A 16,362-nucleotide genomic window follows, 5' to 3' on the forward strand; every position below is an offset into this window, starting at 1 on the left:
CCACCCACTGATGTCACATGTCAGACCTCTCTCTGTATCTCTGCCTTCTAACCCTGATTCTTCTAGCATGTGCCAGACACATTACTCTTTTACTTTCCTAAAACCTGTCATATATCCCATATTTTTTACTTTTGCAGCATCATTTACCCAACTTCTCAGTTTAGAAACCCTAATGCATTTTCTTTTACATTCTGTATTTAGCTGCTCCTCAAACCCTATTGACTTGAGATAGAAGTGTTTCTTTTATCCACTCTACAGTCCTTTCCTATTTGCTACCTGACTCTGGGCATTCATCTTCTTTACTTGGACTCTTATATTAATGACCTCACTAGTCTCCCTGCCATTGCTTTCATCTGCCGTCTATGCAGTGTCTGTGTTCTGCTAGAGTTTGATTTCTTTCAAAATTTCCTCACCAGAACCTAGTATATACCTCAGTATTAAGGGCCAGAATCTAGATTGTCTAGTGCAGAGGTCTCCACCCCCGCCCCACATCCTGTTAGGAATGGGCCACACAGCAGAGGGTGAGCTGCAGGTGAGCGAGCAAAGCTTCCTCAGTATTTACAGCCACTCCCCATAGCTCACATTACTGCCTGAGCTCTGCCTCCTGTCAGATCAGCAGTGGCATTAGATTCTCACAGAAGCACAAAACCTAGATTCTCACAGAAGCACAAAACCTATCGTGAGCTGTTTATGCAAGGGATCTAAGTTGCCTGCTGTAATCATCCAGCCTCCCCACCTCTGTCTGTGGAAAGATTGTCTTCTTTCTAGTCCCTGGTCCCAAAAAAGTTGGGGAACTAGTGCTCTAGTGTGTAGCCTAGCCTAAAATGTCTTTGTTTTCCTCCAGCCTCATGTGCTATTCTTAGAATATTTGCGTTCTTCCATGACTCGTTTCACACATGTCATTCCATTTAATGAACTGTTCTCTGGACCTGACCACAAAGCCTCGATTTGGTGATTGCTGTGATGTTGCTTTTATGTTGATTTGCTGCTGAAACCAGCTGTTGATTAGTACACGGGACACTCAGGAGGTTAGGATTAAAGCAAGTGGCTGCGGCTCAGAAGTCCCTGTGCACTGCATGGAGTGAGAAGTGTACTGCATCAGAGGATGCCGGAACCTGGGCTCACTGCCTTTTCTATGGTCAGGGTGGGGAAAGGGTGCTCTGTTGGCCTGAAGGGTTCATCCTGTCACTAAACAAGGCGATTATACAATGCTCTTGTCATTTACTCTCACATTCTCTTCCTCACTGCTTTGCCAAGCAGGCCTGGTTTCACTCTATTGTCACCTGAATACCCTTTCCCTCCTTTTCTATGATGTACTTTTCAGGATCCAGCTTAAATATCACATCAAACTGAAAACTTTTCTGATTCCTATTTTTCCAGGAACAAACTTCATTAATTGCTTATCTATCTCTATTGATTCCTGCCAATCCTCACACTCATTTTTCTGATTACTTGGCCATCTACTTCACAAGATTGTGACTTTCATGAAGTCAGGACGTTGTCTTACTTGTATTGTGTCCTGGGCTTTCTAAGGTGGCAGGTGCTTGCTAATTTTGCCTCAGAGTGATTGGATCGATGTATTACTCCTAATTTTCAGGAGTCTTTTTCTACAAATTGACTGATCTCTGCTCATAGATAACTTGCTCTAATAGGAAGCCTTCTCATTTCCAATCTTTTTTATAGGCTTTGTCTTTATTTAGTTTTTGGTATTTTTAATTTGCCCTCATGCACGTCTAATGAGTGTTGGAGACAGGGAATCACAGCAGAACGTCTGAGAGTGTGCAGCAGGTTTGCACCTCCCGTGTGGAATGACTCCATGCTCTGTGACTAGGCAACAGACTGGGCTGGCTGTGAATGCCTCCTGTTACTCAAATTGGAGTTTTGGTCTCATTATTCCTAACAACAGGCTCATGCGAGGCCCTTTCAAAGCCTGTTTTCTCTCATTTTATCAGTGAGCATCTTAACTGAATAGTGAGGCACCAGAACTGCAAGCTGGAAGAAAATTTAAATGTAAATTTCCTGCACAATAGAGGATGGTTCAAACAGCTGACATGCAGAACAAAATAAAATAGTCAATTAAATTGGTTTAAGCAGTGTTATGATTGATGAGGCTTGGCAGGTGAGTAAGACAAGTACAGCAAAACCAGGCATGCTGACTGATCTTCTTTGAGTACCGAGAATACACAATTGGCCTTTTCTTTTGCTTCTTTGTAACAGTTATGAATTTGTAAACAGTATAGTATTGGGTTGTTGGAAAAGTCATGATGTCTTTTTCTATGTAAAAATGCGTCATGACTTTTCTGATGACCCGATATTTTGTTGACTCATAGAGGAGCCATATTCATCAAATATTCATCAAATATTCCTTCCTTCCTTCCTTTCTTCCTTCCTTTCTTCTTTCCTTCCTTTCTTCCTTCCCTCTCTCCCCCTTCCTTTCTTCCTTCCTTCCCATTATTTTTTAATTGCCAGAGGGCATGTGTGAACTTACTATGTATTTGTCAGAGAGAAAGAGACAGAGAGAAGGCACCCTTCAATGTGGTGTGGTCATGCTGTAATCAGTTTTTCTCCATTTATCCTTCACATCAAGATTTTGGGCACACATGACCATGCAGCCAGAGTGTTTGCAAACTCCTGTGACTAGGATCCAAGGTTAGCCATGTGAGATCTGGCTCCTTATGGACAGTGCTTAACTCCTGTGTTACAGGCTGGCCTTCTTCCTTCCTTTTTAAAAGATACCTATAGGGCCCAGCAGGTGGTGTGGTGGTTAAGGTGCTAGACTCCCACATGGTGGACCATGGTTTGAGTCCTGGACCCAGCAGCTGGAGAAACACACTGAGCCCCTGTGCATATGTGCCCAAGGTCCCAAGGAGAATGGAGAAGTGACTGTGGCCATCCCCCTTGATTTTTCCCCATCCCCGCCCCCACTTGAATAATTAAAAATTTTAGATTTAAAATCCTGCTTAATTCTAGTCAGTATCTTCCCTGGAGATGTGATACTGCCTTCAGTGGATGAGCAGACATGTACAGGGTCTCGGTGCAGCAGTGTTTGCCATGGAAACAGTGCTGATGGTGAACCAGATCGACAAACGAGGGGCTCCCATCTCTCCTCCTCTTCAACCCCACAGGCCTTGACCCCTATCTTAGAAACTCACATTTCCTCTGGCTTCATTAGTTTCTTCTGCCTGGTTCTCTCTGCCCTTTTCCTTTGCTGCCCAGGTCACATCATAGAAAGTGGCGTGGTGGTTGGGGGCGCTGGATCGACCATGGTTTGAGTCCTGGACCCAGCAGCTGGACTCATGCCAGGCATGTGTGTGTGTGTGTGTGTGTGTGTGTGTGTGTGTGTGTGTGCCCAGGAACCCAAGAGGAGAGGGGAGGAGGAGGGATTGCAGCGTGTCAATCTCCCCAGGGGATGATTTTTCACTTTCTCTCTCTCTGTGTCTCCAGATAGCACATGCGCCCTATACCAAAAATCTTAAAAACCTCTATGCAGACAGCTTAATCTTGTTTAGCAAACCGTTGAAATTTGTAGAAAATATCATTTTTTTAAAGTGCTTTCTCCAAAATTGGTTTAATGAGTGAAGAAAGTGTAAGTTACTGCTATTATTTCACAAGGAAAAAGTAAACTCCATGGATGAAGACAAAAATATTCAGGGAAAGTATAACTGAACAGGGGGAAAAACCCAACCTACCTATGACCCAGAATTTGTACGGGTATAAAAGAAGGTGTATAGTTGATAGAGGAAGTTTGGTATTTCCTTAGAAATAAAATGTTATTATAATGGTAGAGAAATAAGGCCCACAGTCTAGGAAATTATCTTTTACACCTCGTGTTGATTTCATTTGAAGAAACAAATAACAGTTAAGGATTAAGCATTGTTTGGCGAACAAGCAACAAGACAGGCTCAGGTTTGGAATCTGCATTCTAAATAACGAAAAGTTGAAGGTGTTTCAGAGAAGAGCAATAATCTATGAAAATTAGATTTCCTTACCTGAAGTAAATTAAAGTATTGGCATCTTTTAGCCTAGGAGCAAAAGTACAGGCCATGGCTTTAGGGAGGTGTGAGTAGTTATGGAGAATCTTCACGCACTATAGAACATGTAAATGCATGTATAATCTTCAGTCTAGCTACTGAAGTAGACCATCGCTCCATTGCCTTGTTGTAAACAATTCTTATAAAGAATGGATGGATGCCATTTCTTATTGAATGGTTAGAAAATTTAGATTTCTCCAGAGAATTAGACTAGGTGGACTTCTGATGGTTTTACACATTGGGTGATTCTTAGACTTAACTAAAATACTCTAAAATACCTGAGTTTGGTATGTAAATGAGCATTATCTTCATTGTAGATTTTCCCCTTCAAATCATGATATTATTTATGCCACTGTATACTTTTAATTTAATTTTGCATTATGATAATGCCAAGAATACTTTCTCTTTTTTGCATATGATTTATTTATTCTTTCCTCTTTCTTTACTTTTAACCTTTTGATACAACCTATGATGTTTTTGTTGTTGTTTCTACTAAAAAAATTATGGTTACACTGATCCCACATTAGAGTTTATATAGATCACCTGGAAAAGTAAATGGATTTTAAAAAACACAACATTTAAAATTTTAGAAGTTGAGTGGAATTTTAGTAATATTTGTGGCTGGGAGCAGTTGGCAGCCACATTTTGGACACCACTGAAGTGATCTCTTGTTTCATCTAGGAAAAGAACAGAAACACCAAGGTTCAGTATTTCCACTGGAGACTTTTCATGGTATTATTATTAAATGACAACCTTTATGAAAGCTATCATATTACTCAGTAAGTTTCTAATCCTTCAGTGTCTTAAATGAGAAGCAAGCAAATAGAAACAAATGAACATCTACATAAATAATTAAAATTACTTTTGAATACATAACAAGGCAAGTGAAATCAAAATGCAAAAGCATTAAACATGCAGGGCTTCAATTTCTAATAATTAGAAATCTTGTTTTTCCTTTAAGGAAGAAAGAAGGTGGGAAAGAGAGAGAAAAAAAAAGGGAGGGGATAGAGACAGAGCTAGGTATTTCTGACAGGATTTCACTGCTCCAGCCTTTCCATTAGCTAAGATTATAGGTGGACATGATCTTGTTCACACTATTTGGGGTGGCCCAGAATCAAAACTATGTCTCCCTTGCAACTTCCAGCTTCTCATGTGGTGGTGCTACATCTGTGCCACCAAGGCTGAACTTTTATTTTTTAAATTATACTGTAAGTGAACATCTTTTGTGAATAACTCATTTTTATTCATGAATGACATGCAATTGCCCATAAGGCTTTTTTTTTTTTTAAGAGATTTTCACTGTAGGGCGCGTGCGCTCGCCAGACAGACAGAGACATAGAGACAGAAAGCGAGAAATCACCCCCCAGGGGGGATGGTCACGCTGCAATCCCTTCTCCTCCATTCTCCTCTCGGGATCTTGGGCACACACGCACACGCGCCCGGTGTGAGTTTTAAGCCACCGGGTCCGGGACACGAACCGCGGTCGACTACGTGGGAGTCCAGTGACATAGCCATTACGCTAACTGCTGGTTCCCCGCCCATAAGGCTTTTGAAGGCTGACAACATAACCTAAACAGTAATGGCCGACTGCATATAGGGTTTGATGTCTTCTTTCAGTAATATTGGAAGAGTAGTTTCTTTTTATTCCAGATTCCTTATATGCACAAATGCAGAATAACATTCAATCTTTTAAATGACTTAAACCATGCCAGAGGGGAAAGAGAAAGAGTAAAACATGTGTTTGCCATGATGGAAATGGTTAGGGTTAGTTCAGGTGAGGCTCTTAGTAGCTTTGCTAGTAGATCCTAGAATTTGATCTACGTTCTATAGAGTGTGGGAAAGTGTTTGTGGCAGTTGTGCCAATGAAATCAGGAGCTGCAAACTGAAGTCTGTGTAGTGATGCATGAAGATGGGCTGTTGATTTCAAAGAAGCTGCTAGAAAACTAGATGTAAAATTCAAACTTCTTGGGGGGTGGAAGGTCTCTAAAAGAGCAAAAAAGAAACTCACAGGCAGTTTGCAAGCTGCTGAGTGTGAACCCCAGCTATAAGAAGATGGTTAGGGCTTCTCGGTGACACAAATCTGCAGCAGAATGACAATAAATTAAAGCTGTAGAACAAGACCATCAATGTTCATAGATTCTCCCCAGCATTATTTAAATCAAACTCATTTTCTCCAGCACTTCATTTTGTTTGTTTTTATACTCAAAGTGATCTAATAGAATAAAGTTAAATAGGGTACCTATTAGCCCAAGTACGTGTGAAACCTATTTTATTGCTTCCTGTATATGGCAAACAAAACTTTCATAGGAATCTCTATCTGGTATACCATTTAATTGAACAAAAACCCGATCAACTAATTAAACCATCCATGAGAGCATAGTTCTCAATGGGAGTTGAAAATAGCATTGAGATTGTATTACATGCTTGGAAATGGTTTTATTTCATTCAGCTTTCTAGTATATGTATGCGAGGTCTAACTTCAAGACTTAATATTTTCTCTCTGCCAGCTCCGTAGTCATCACAGATCTGTTATTTATGATTTAGTGGTTTAGTCAGCATCAACAAAGGCTCCCGTTGCTGTGGGGTGTTGCACGTGTTGCCATGAGAACCACCTTTTATAGACCTGCGTTGTGTTTCTTCTTGTAGGTCGATGAGGTAATGCTGACTCTGAAGCAGGCTTTCAGTACGGCCGCTGCCCTGCAGAGCGCCAAGACCCAGATTCAGCTGTGCGAGGCCTGCCCCATGCACTCTCTGCACAAGCTCTGCGAAAGGATCGAAGGTACGGGAGAAGGCGGCCTTGGCAAGAGAGGAGTTTGCTTTGGCATCTGGCAAATGAGAAAGTCCCTGCTGTCGCTGAATAGTTCTTTGTGTCTGTGTGAAATGAGAACCCAACGAATCATTTCTCACATCCAGTCAGATTTGACCGTGCTGTCAGTCTCTTTGAGGTGCTTGACTCTTTTTATCTCTGTCTTTTTGTTTTTTGTTTTTTTTTTTTCCTTCTGAAGCAAGCTCAGGGAAGGGACTTGTATTAATATTTCCCACGGCTCTTAAGACTCTGTTATGTACATAGTGGGAACTGGCCAAATATTTGTTGAATCAACGAGGAGGCAGAACCATCACAGAATTTCAACTGTTGACTTAGTTCTTTCTCCATCCCTTCCCCCATCATGTGTTCCTTTTCTCTAAAAATTTAGAGCTATAAGGAACTTATTCAATTTTAGAAGGACCCTTGAAAATGACTGAGATAGTAGAGTCAATATCATAAAGCAGGGGTTTTCGTTTTCATTTTTGGATGTGTCCTGTTGAGGGAGGGACATGAGGGAGAGGTAACCCTGTGACTCAACTTTCCTTTCTTCTTGTTATCTTTTACTAACAAAAACAGTCACTAACTACTGCAGAAGAGAAGAACTGTAATTTTATAAACACTGGTTAAGTATCTGCTGTGGATTGTACTGGGTGCTGGGGCAGAGTGATTGAGACTTGGATGGACTGTACCTCAGCGAGCACAGGCATGTTAGTCACTAAATGCAGCGCAGTAGGACAAGAGTTATATAATAGATGAGAAAAGGGCAGACTCCAGAGCAAAGTGGAGAAGGGTCTAATCATTGTGAAGATAAATGTGAAGGGTCTTCAAAAGCATCTGGAAAATACATACCATGAAAAAATTGTGTATAGGTTTCAAAATTGTTTGCTCATGAGACCAGCAGGTGGCGTAGTGGTTAAGCACTAGACTCCCACATGGTTGACTACGATTCAAGTCCTGGACCCAGAGGCTCAAAACTCACACTGGGTGTGTGTTCATGTGTGCCCCAAATTCCAAGAGGAAAATGGAAGAAATGGGATCGTGATGTGGCAATCCCCTCTGGGGCATGATTTCTCACTTTCTCTCTTTCTGGAGAGCACATGCTATGTGTACCAGAAATGTCTCTTTAATAAAATCGTTTGCACCAAAATAAACTTTATACTTCAATTTTATCTTTCCATGAAGATTTGAATTCATCTCATAGTATTTTGTTCTGTAGGTAGCAGAGAATCATGGGCAAAATCTATGAACAGCATTATTATCGGCTGTTCGTGGAACTCTGTGATCAAGGACTATTTAAATGTAATGTTTAGTAGTTTAAGTTTATAATTATCTTACAGAATGCACATTATTTTCAAACATGTAACACATTTACAAAAATGGAATGCTCTTTGATGTATGGTAAAGGGAGCATTACAAACCTATGAGGGGAAGTCAAATATTTAAGAGATGGCATTGGATCAGTTAGCTCTCCAAAAGGGGAAAGATTGCTTTTACTTATTCTACTCAAGAGACAGAAAGCGAGAAGTCCCCCCCCCCCCACCCCCAGGGGGATGGCCATGCCACAATCCCTTCGAGACTCCATTCTCCTCTTGGGATCTTGGGCACGCATGCACATGCACTCGGTGTGAGTTTAAGCCACTGGGTCTGGGACTCGAACTGCGGTCAACTACATGGGGGTCCAGTGACAAGCCATTATACCAACTGCTGGTCCCTACAATTATTAAAAGAAAACAAGAATACCCTTATTCTTTGATGAAGGAGTCTAAGACACAAAAATGCAAACACTATTAAAGGAAGATGGTGACAGATTTGAGGTTCTGAAAATTTATAGCATTTACATAACAATGACTGCTTATAAGCAACAATGATAAGGAGATAGCAGATTTGTATCCAGAATTTGTATACACTTTGTAATGAAAAGGTAAAACCACGTAGCAGAAAATTGCACAAATTATGTTAGGACACAGTTCGCAAGCCAACAAGTGGAGCGGTTAAGGCGTTGGATCCCACAGCTGCTGACTCCTTGGTTCAAGTCCCAGCCCTGGTGCCTTGAAAATCATCCCTGGTGCATGTCCCCAAAATCCTGAGAGGAGAATGGAGGATAAGGGATTGCAGTACCATCACTACTGTAGGGTGATTTCTTACTTTCTCTGTCTCTGTCTGTCTCTCTTAGGAGAGCACAGGCACCCTGTGGCAAAATTCTAAAAAAAAAAAAAAGTTCTCAGAAAAGGAAATGAAAAGGCCCAGGAAAGAAAATGAGCAGAAACCAACCTCTCTGGATCTCAGAGAAATGAAAGTGAGAACAATAAGATATCATCAGGTCAGTCGTTAGAGAAGTTGCAGGGATGCTGGTACATTTATATAATACTGATGTATTTGTCTTGTACATACCTATTAGCCAGAAATGTCATTCTGAGAGGAGTGGTTGTTACAGAGGTACAGAAAGTACATTTTCAAGGTTGTATTATTTTTAAATAATGGAAAATTAGAAACAACCTTAACGTCCATCAATAATTAAAGTATAGGGACCAGCAGTTAGCATAATGGCTATGTCGCTGGACTCCCATGTAGTCGACCACGGTTCGCATCCCGGACCCAGTGGCTTAAAACTCATGCTGGGCATGGGTGCGTGCATGCCCAGGATCCCAAGAGAGAATGGAGGAGAAGGGATTGCGGCGTGGCCATCCCCCCTGAGGCGTGATTTCTCGCTTTCTGTCTCTCTGTCTCTCTATGTCTGTCTGGCGAGCACACACACCCTATGGCAAAAACCTCTCCAAAAAAAAAATAATTAAAGTATAATCATATATAAAGTAATTAATGGGAATAAATTTGAACTGTATCAACATGATACATCTTAAAATTGTATTGTTGAGTAAAAAAGTATCTTGCTGAATAACACATATATATGTTGTATCTGCTAAACTACATATATAATACCATGTATTTCTTAAAAAAAAAAATGAAAAGCAAAACAGCTTGATTGCTGTTAGATTTACAGAAACTCAATTAACAGAGACTTTATTTCCCAAGGACAAGACCTCAGAATGAGACACTGAAAGAGATGTTGAGTGTCATGGAGAGAGAGCAACGATCCAGATTTGTCTTCCTACACAACATGCATGCCAGCTAATATCCACGATTCTCAATACCAGCAGTCACTTGTCAGTGATTCCAAATGGGGACGAAGAAGGAAGTCAAGACTGATTCACAGTGGAGGGAGTGTCTGTATTGCCAAAGAAAGAAACTCCAGCTATTTCTAATTCCTCTACTACAGAAACTTCCTGGGCTGTGGATTTAGTGACACATTTCCAATAACTATTCTTTCTTTCCATTCTTCTTCTTAGTCTTTTAACGTTCAAGTCATGTTGATCAGTCGCTGTGCAGTAAACATTAAATAAAAAGCAAATAATAATTATGTGAATCAATATCCTAACATTATCTAAGAGTCTCTTAATGAGAAATTTCAGCAAATAATAGGCTATGATCGTGAGTGGTATTGTACCATCAAAATGAGTTTTAAGTTTTTTTCTCTCTTTCTTTCTCTCTCTCTCTGTCCTTCTTTCTTTCAACAGAGGTTTTTGCCTTAGGGTCCATGTGCTGGCCAGAGAGAGAAAGAGGGAGACAGTGAGAAATTCCGCCCCCTCCCCCCAGAGGGATTGGCCATGCTGCCATCTCTTCTCTTCCAGTCTCTTCCTGGGATCTTGGGCACACACATACACCCAGCATAATTTTGAAGCCACTGGGTTGAGGACTCGAACTGTGGTTGGCCATGTGGGAATCCAGGGATGTAACTGTTAATGCAATGTGCTGGATCCAGAGTTTTAGTTTTCTTGATGAGTTCTCAGAAGCATCACAGATTTTGCTTTATTGTTGCACAAAGAGAGGTGGAGCTGAGGTTTTCGGCAACGCGAAGTCCCACTCTGTTTTGCATGGTAGTAAAACCGGTCTCGTATCACCAGGGTAGAAGTATGTCAGCCCTGTAGGCCTTCTGACAGTTACAATGTGAATTCTTTGAAACCAATGTGTGTTTTAGAGTGATCCTCTCCCCTACTATCTGCAGAAATCTTCATAGGGCTTTAATTTTACAAAAGCAACACAACTGTGATCAAGTCGGTTCCCTTCAGTTATCTTTCACCTCAGTTATTATTTTTTTTTTATTACCAGAGGGTATGTATGCTTGCCAGAGCAAGACAGAGATAATAATAATAAAGAATAATTATTTAAAAGTATTCAAATGTGGCCCAAGAAAGGTAGCCTTAAAGTAACAAATGATTTAAAAATGTCAGTCAACCTATGGGTTTATTAAGTATTAGATTCAATATTATCTATGCCTACATATCCTCTTCATCATCAAAGTATAGAAGCTATACTGTGAGTGGCACCTAACTCTGTAATGGAAATCTTTTCTTTTAAAAATGGATGCTCGAGGGGCTAGACAGTGGTGCAGCAGTAAAAAGCAATGCTTTGCAAGACTGTCCCACCTGGAAAGGTTCTGGGTTCGCATCTGGAGACTCATTAAGTATGCCTGGCACACACATACCTGTGATCCAGGGCTGGCTGAAGATAGGGATGGATCATGGTGCCAGAGAGATCTGTGACCTCTTTCTCTTTCAGTCATGAATGAAGACTATGTTCTTTCTTTCAAAAGAAACATGAAATAGTTGATCAGTTGAATCATTGTAAATGCAAATTAACCTTTTTATTTTTATTTATTCTTTCTTTTGTAAAAGTCAAGTTGTAAGTGTACAGATTTTTTTGTCCAAGACTGGTATTACTTTTATTTCTATAGATCCTAGGGTAATGTTAATTCACCCTAGGACTGTGAGTTTTTAGGGCTGTTTATTAGTATATTAAGTGGTGTCTGGCTGTGTTTGGTACCATTTAGACATTCTTTGTTAGTAATTCTAATTCCAGGATCACTGTGGGGGGGCTGGAAAGAGTTTTCATTTAGTTTTAATCACTTCACTGTCATGTTCCAAGGTTGTTGCTGGCAAGAACATGTCTCCTTGAGAAGATTTAAGCTCAGAGCCTGCTGGGGCAGGGTGATGTGCAAGGTATCATATACACGTAGATCTCAGCTGCTAGACTCTGTTTAATACTTTCCTTCATCATGTTCCTTAGGTCTTTACCCTCCAAGGGCCAAGTTGGTCATACAGAGACATCTCTCATCACTGACAGATAACGAGCAAGCTGACATCTTTGAACGAGTCCAGGTAACATTATTTGCAGTTCCCATAAATAAGGTATAAGGCATGAGAATTGGATTCTGTTTTCGTGAGTTCTATTTTCTCAGTCCTCTATCTGAAGTTAAAGACCTATGTCCTGTAGCACTATTTGGTAGAACTAGAATGCCATTCTTATCTTCCTTCTAAGTGCAGTGAAAGCTTTTGGTTTTATATCTGTTTGTCCACCAGACAAAGTCAAGAGAGATAGAAAGAAGAGGAGAAGAGCTTGGTTTTCATAGTGCGGTCTTGGTTTGTCTCTTTAACAGAAAATGAAGCCAGTCAGTGACCAGGAAGAAAATGAACTTGTGATTTTACACCTGAGGCAGCTGTGTGAAGCCAAGCAGAAGACACACGTGCACATCGGGGAAGGCCCCTCGGTGAGAAGACGCTCTCCTTGGCCTGCTTGGTCATTGTTGTCGTTTATGTATTTGATTAAACTATTACAGAAGACATGAAAGGATTTTCTTCCCTTTGTGCTCTCATCTGGAAGATGAGTACCCAGTAGCTTTCAGGTTCGAGTGGCAAGCAAGACTAGAGGAAAGAAATAATTCAAGAAGAAAAGCTTGGAGGGTGCTGGGGTTTTAGGGGAGATAAAGTTTGCTATCAGAAAAAGATGTTTTAATACAAGAAATAAGCACAAAATGATGTAGTGGTGTGACCCAGTGTACTCCATGTGGACAAAGGAAGTAGGTATGGGTTTTCTTGGGGAATGGAAGAGCAGACAGTCTGGCAAATAGGCAGAAGTGAGTGATGAAGGCCGTAAGTGGTAAGCCTGACTTTGTCGTGGAAGGATTTCAGGTCAGAGTAAGAAAATCATATATGAACTTATAGCGATAGTTCTGCTGTTCCTTTGATTTGTACAGAAAGTTGGAGGGGAGGAGGTCAAGAGAGTTGGGACTAACGCCATGTTCTCCAATTAAAATTTTGTAATAGAATATTCAAAAATTGATTTAAATTTTGCACAGACTTTATGAAGTGTAGACCATATGCTTGGCAATGGTGATGAATAATGAGCATTCTTTCATGCCATCTAACTAGGAGTTGAAACCAACATATAATCAGATAAACTAAAATACGATGTGATGGGTACAGATAAGACAGGTAGCATTGGCACATAAACAGATTCAATAATTCTGTCTTGGAAAATCAATTTGACTCAAGAGGGAGGCTGAACTAGAGCACTGGAGCCGTGAGGAGGGGACTGAGTCAGAGCTGTTTGAGGAGTCATGATTATTAGGACCTAGTGACTGGAAGGGTCTGTAAAAGGATGGGGAAGCCGTTGCTAGGAATGACTGCTTGGTTTCAGCTTTAGGGAAACTGGATCAAACAAGGCTAGGAAGTACAAAAAAGAAGACTGGGATGGGTCAGGGGATGAGAATAAAAAGTGAGTTCTACTTGGAAATGTTTGAGATTCAATTAAAACAGATTTGGTACCCATAGAGTAATTTAAGTTGATAGCATTAATAAGGGAGAGCTTTGGCATAACGTTTGAATTCAAGGAAGATGTATTTGGGATGTGCTTTTCTTTTCTTTTTATTTTTTGGGGAGTTGTTGTTGTTGGTGGTGGTGGTGTTTGCTGTCCACGCACATGTAGTATTTTTTCCAAGCCACCAGGTCCAGGACTCAAACCACACAGTTGGCAGTTCAGCACCTTAATCACCCTGCCACCTGGCTAGCTAGCCCTGTGCTTTTCTTTTGATGGAGGCACCAAAGATCATAAAAGAGGAATTTGTTTTGTTTTGTTTCTAATTTTGCCCAAGGACATGCTAGAGGGCTTGCTGAAGAAAGAGACAGAGGAAGAAAAGCAAGAAAGCACTCCCACTCCTATCCCCTGCATGGGGCATGGCCACAGCACAATCCCTTCTCCTCCACCTCTGCCTCCATTTGGGATTTGGGGATTTATGGAGTCTACATCCATATCCTCGTCGTCTTTTCCTTTTCTTGCTGAGGGTTATATTTCTTGCATCAGTAACTTCCTTAATGATCTGATGGGGTCAGCACTAACATGGGCTTCTGTTGCTTCTTGCATGGCCTGTTTAATTGAGTCTTTCTATCTCTGAGTCCCTGTCCTTAGGTGTTCTTTGAGCACTCCTTTCAGATAAATCTCCCTACAACTGTCCTTTCACGATCTGCTTATACATTCAAAGCATGATTTTTCCCATTGACCAGGTACTTAAAGGCTGTTCAAGGCTTTCTCCCCAGTCTCACTTTCTTGTATTCCTTCCCACCATGCCCCTCTACGACATGTACTGATTCTGTCTCTTAAGAAACCTAGTCTTTATGATTTTACCAACAAACATCCCCAGTTCTGGGGAAGTCTTTGTCCTTTCTTTCCGAGTTCTGCACGTTCTTTTCTTCCTGTCCATGGAGACCTTCATGGTTTTATATTTGATACCTACATGTGCTTCATGTTGTTATTCCTCCCCAGGAAAGTTGTAAGTGTTCTTTCTTAAAAGTTTTCTGGCGCTAAAGGCCATGTATATACACAGTAGCTTCTTGCTTCAGTGGGATTAAAGCACAGACAGAATCTAATATAGTGGACACAGTATAGATTCTCATACAATTTAGTACTATTAGTGAGTACTTGTTGATCTGAAAGATAAATGACCCACTCACAAATGCAAATGGGCTTCTAATAGACATTAGCGGATCCAGTTTTGTTTGGAAGATGCTTTGTTCTTTGAAATTTATGTCCTGTGTTTTCCTTGATAATCTACATATAAAATATGAATTTTAGGAAAGGATAGTTGTAGTTGCTAATCAAAATAAAGCAGTAAAATGTGGCAACTCAGGTTTAATTTTTGTTTGGTGCAACAGAATTGTATTAGTGGAAATGAAAGGCATGAAGAGAAATTTTATTTTTGTGTTTTTATTGTTTCTGATGCTAAAAATTGAACTTTTCCCCTTCTAATCTTTGTGTTCACAGCGTGGAACCTAAATTATTACTTCTTAATAGAGCCACTAAAGAATTCTTGTGTTTTTAATGGCTTAGTCTTAAGTCTGTTTTAAAAATCTTATTTAACTTTGAGGTTTTCCAAACTGACATTTATCTTTTTCTTTCTCTAGGCTATTTCGAATAGTACAATCCCAGAAAATGCAACAAGCAGTGGAAGATTTAAACTTGACATTCTGAAAAATAAAGCTAAAAGATCCTTAACTAGCTCCCTAGAAAATATCTTCTCAAGGGTAAGATCAAGCTGAACATCTTTTAGGTATATATGTCTGTATTCTAACTGTATTGCTTCTTTATTAACTGGCTCACAGTATTTTTCTAAAATGTCCTACATTTTAAGATATAAGATACATTTAATTTAGGGGACCGGCAGTTAGCGTAATGGCTATGTTGCATTCTCCCATGTAGTCGACCGCGGTTTGTGTCTCAGACCCGGTGGTTTAAAACTTACGCCAGCGCGTGTGCGTGCATGCCCAAGATCCTAAGAGATTCGAGAATGGAGGAGAAGAGATTGCAGCATGACCATCCCCACTGGGGGGTGATTTCTTGCTTTCTGTCTCTCTGTCTGTGTCAGCACATGTGCCCTATAGCAAAAACCTCTACAAATAAATAAATTAATTTAAAAAAGAGATACATTTAATTTAGTTAACACTTATTTATTTAAAATAATTTCTCAAAATAATTTTCTTCTCATATCTAAATTCCGGGGTCTCTGATACCTAAATTTGAACAATAGCGATTTAGTAGTAGAAATAGGTATGTATAGAAAAGGAGAAGTAGAATATGCCCAATATGATAAGAACTTTATTTATTTTTCACATAAAGTCATAAGAAGTCCTTTATTTTGCCCATTCTTAGAGACCGATTGGAAAATCTAAAAATAGTTTCAATTAGTAGAAATATATGTATTCCATTTAGCAAATTTATATATTTTATTTAAAGATAAGGAAAATGGGGAACCAGCAGTTAGCGTAATGGCTATGTCGCTGGACTCCCACGTAGTCGACCGCGGTTCGCGTCCCGGACCCGGTGGCTTAAACTCACGCCGGGTGCGTGTGCGTGCATGCCCAAGATCCCGAGAGGAGAATGGAGGAGAAGGGAATGCGGCATGGCCTTCCCCTCTGGGGGGGTGTTTTTTTGCTTTCTGTCTCTCTGTCTCTGTCTTTCTGGCACACGCGCCCTATAGTGAAAAACTTCTCAAAAAAAAAAAAAAAAGATAAAGAAAATGGTTCCCCTTCTGCTTAATATTTCTCCTTCCAAATAATTCAGTCTTAAAGCTGGTAGGCAAGATCATACCTTATAGGTGTCTTGAGGCGGGAGGGCAGTGGAACAGGGACACAGAATTCA

General features: G+C 40.4%; 1 protein-coding gene across 1 annotated transcript in view; it reads left to right on the top strand.

Moving 5' to 3' along the window:
- Positions 1-16,362, top strand: part of TBC1D4 (TBC1 domain family member 4) — a gene marked incomplete at its 5' end in the record, with an annotated part of 266,876 nt that overhangs the window by 193,164 nt on the left and 57,350 nt on the right. The window contains 4 exons of the mRNA XM_027769743.1: positions 6,678-6,810; positions 11,959-12,050; positions 12,329-12,439; positions 15,129-15,248. Of these exons, the coding sequence (XP_027625544.1) occupies positions 6,678-6,810; positions 11,959-12,050; positions 12,329-12,439; positions 15,129-15,248 (456 nt within the window). The remainder of the gene's footprint in view (positions 1-6,677; positions 6,811-11,958; positions 12,051-12,328; positions 12,440-15,128; positions 15,249-16,362) is intronic.

Source organism: Tupaia chinensis, unplaced genomic scaffold (genome assembly GCF_000334495.1).
Source record: "Tupaia chinensis unplaced genomic scaffold, TupChi_1.0 Scaffold000013_1, whole genome shotgun sequence".
Lineage (NCBI taxonomy): Eukaryota > Metazoa > Chordata > Mammalia > Scandentia > Tupaiidae > Tupaia > Tupaia belangeri.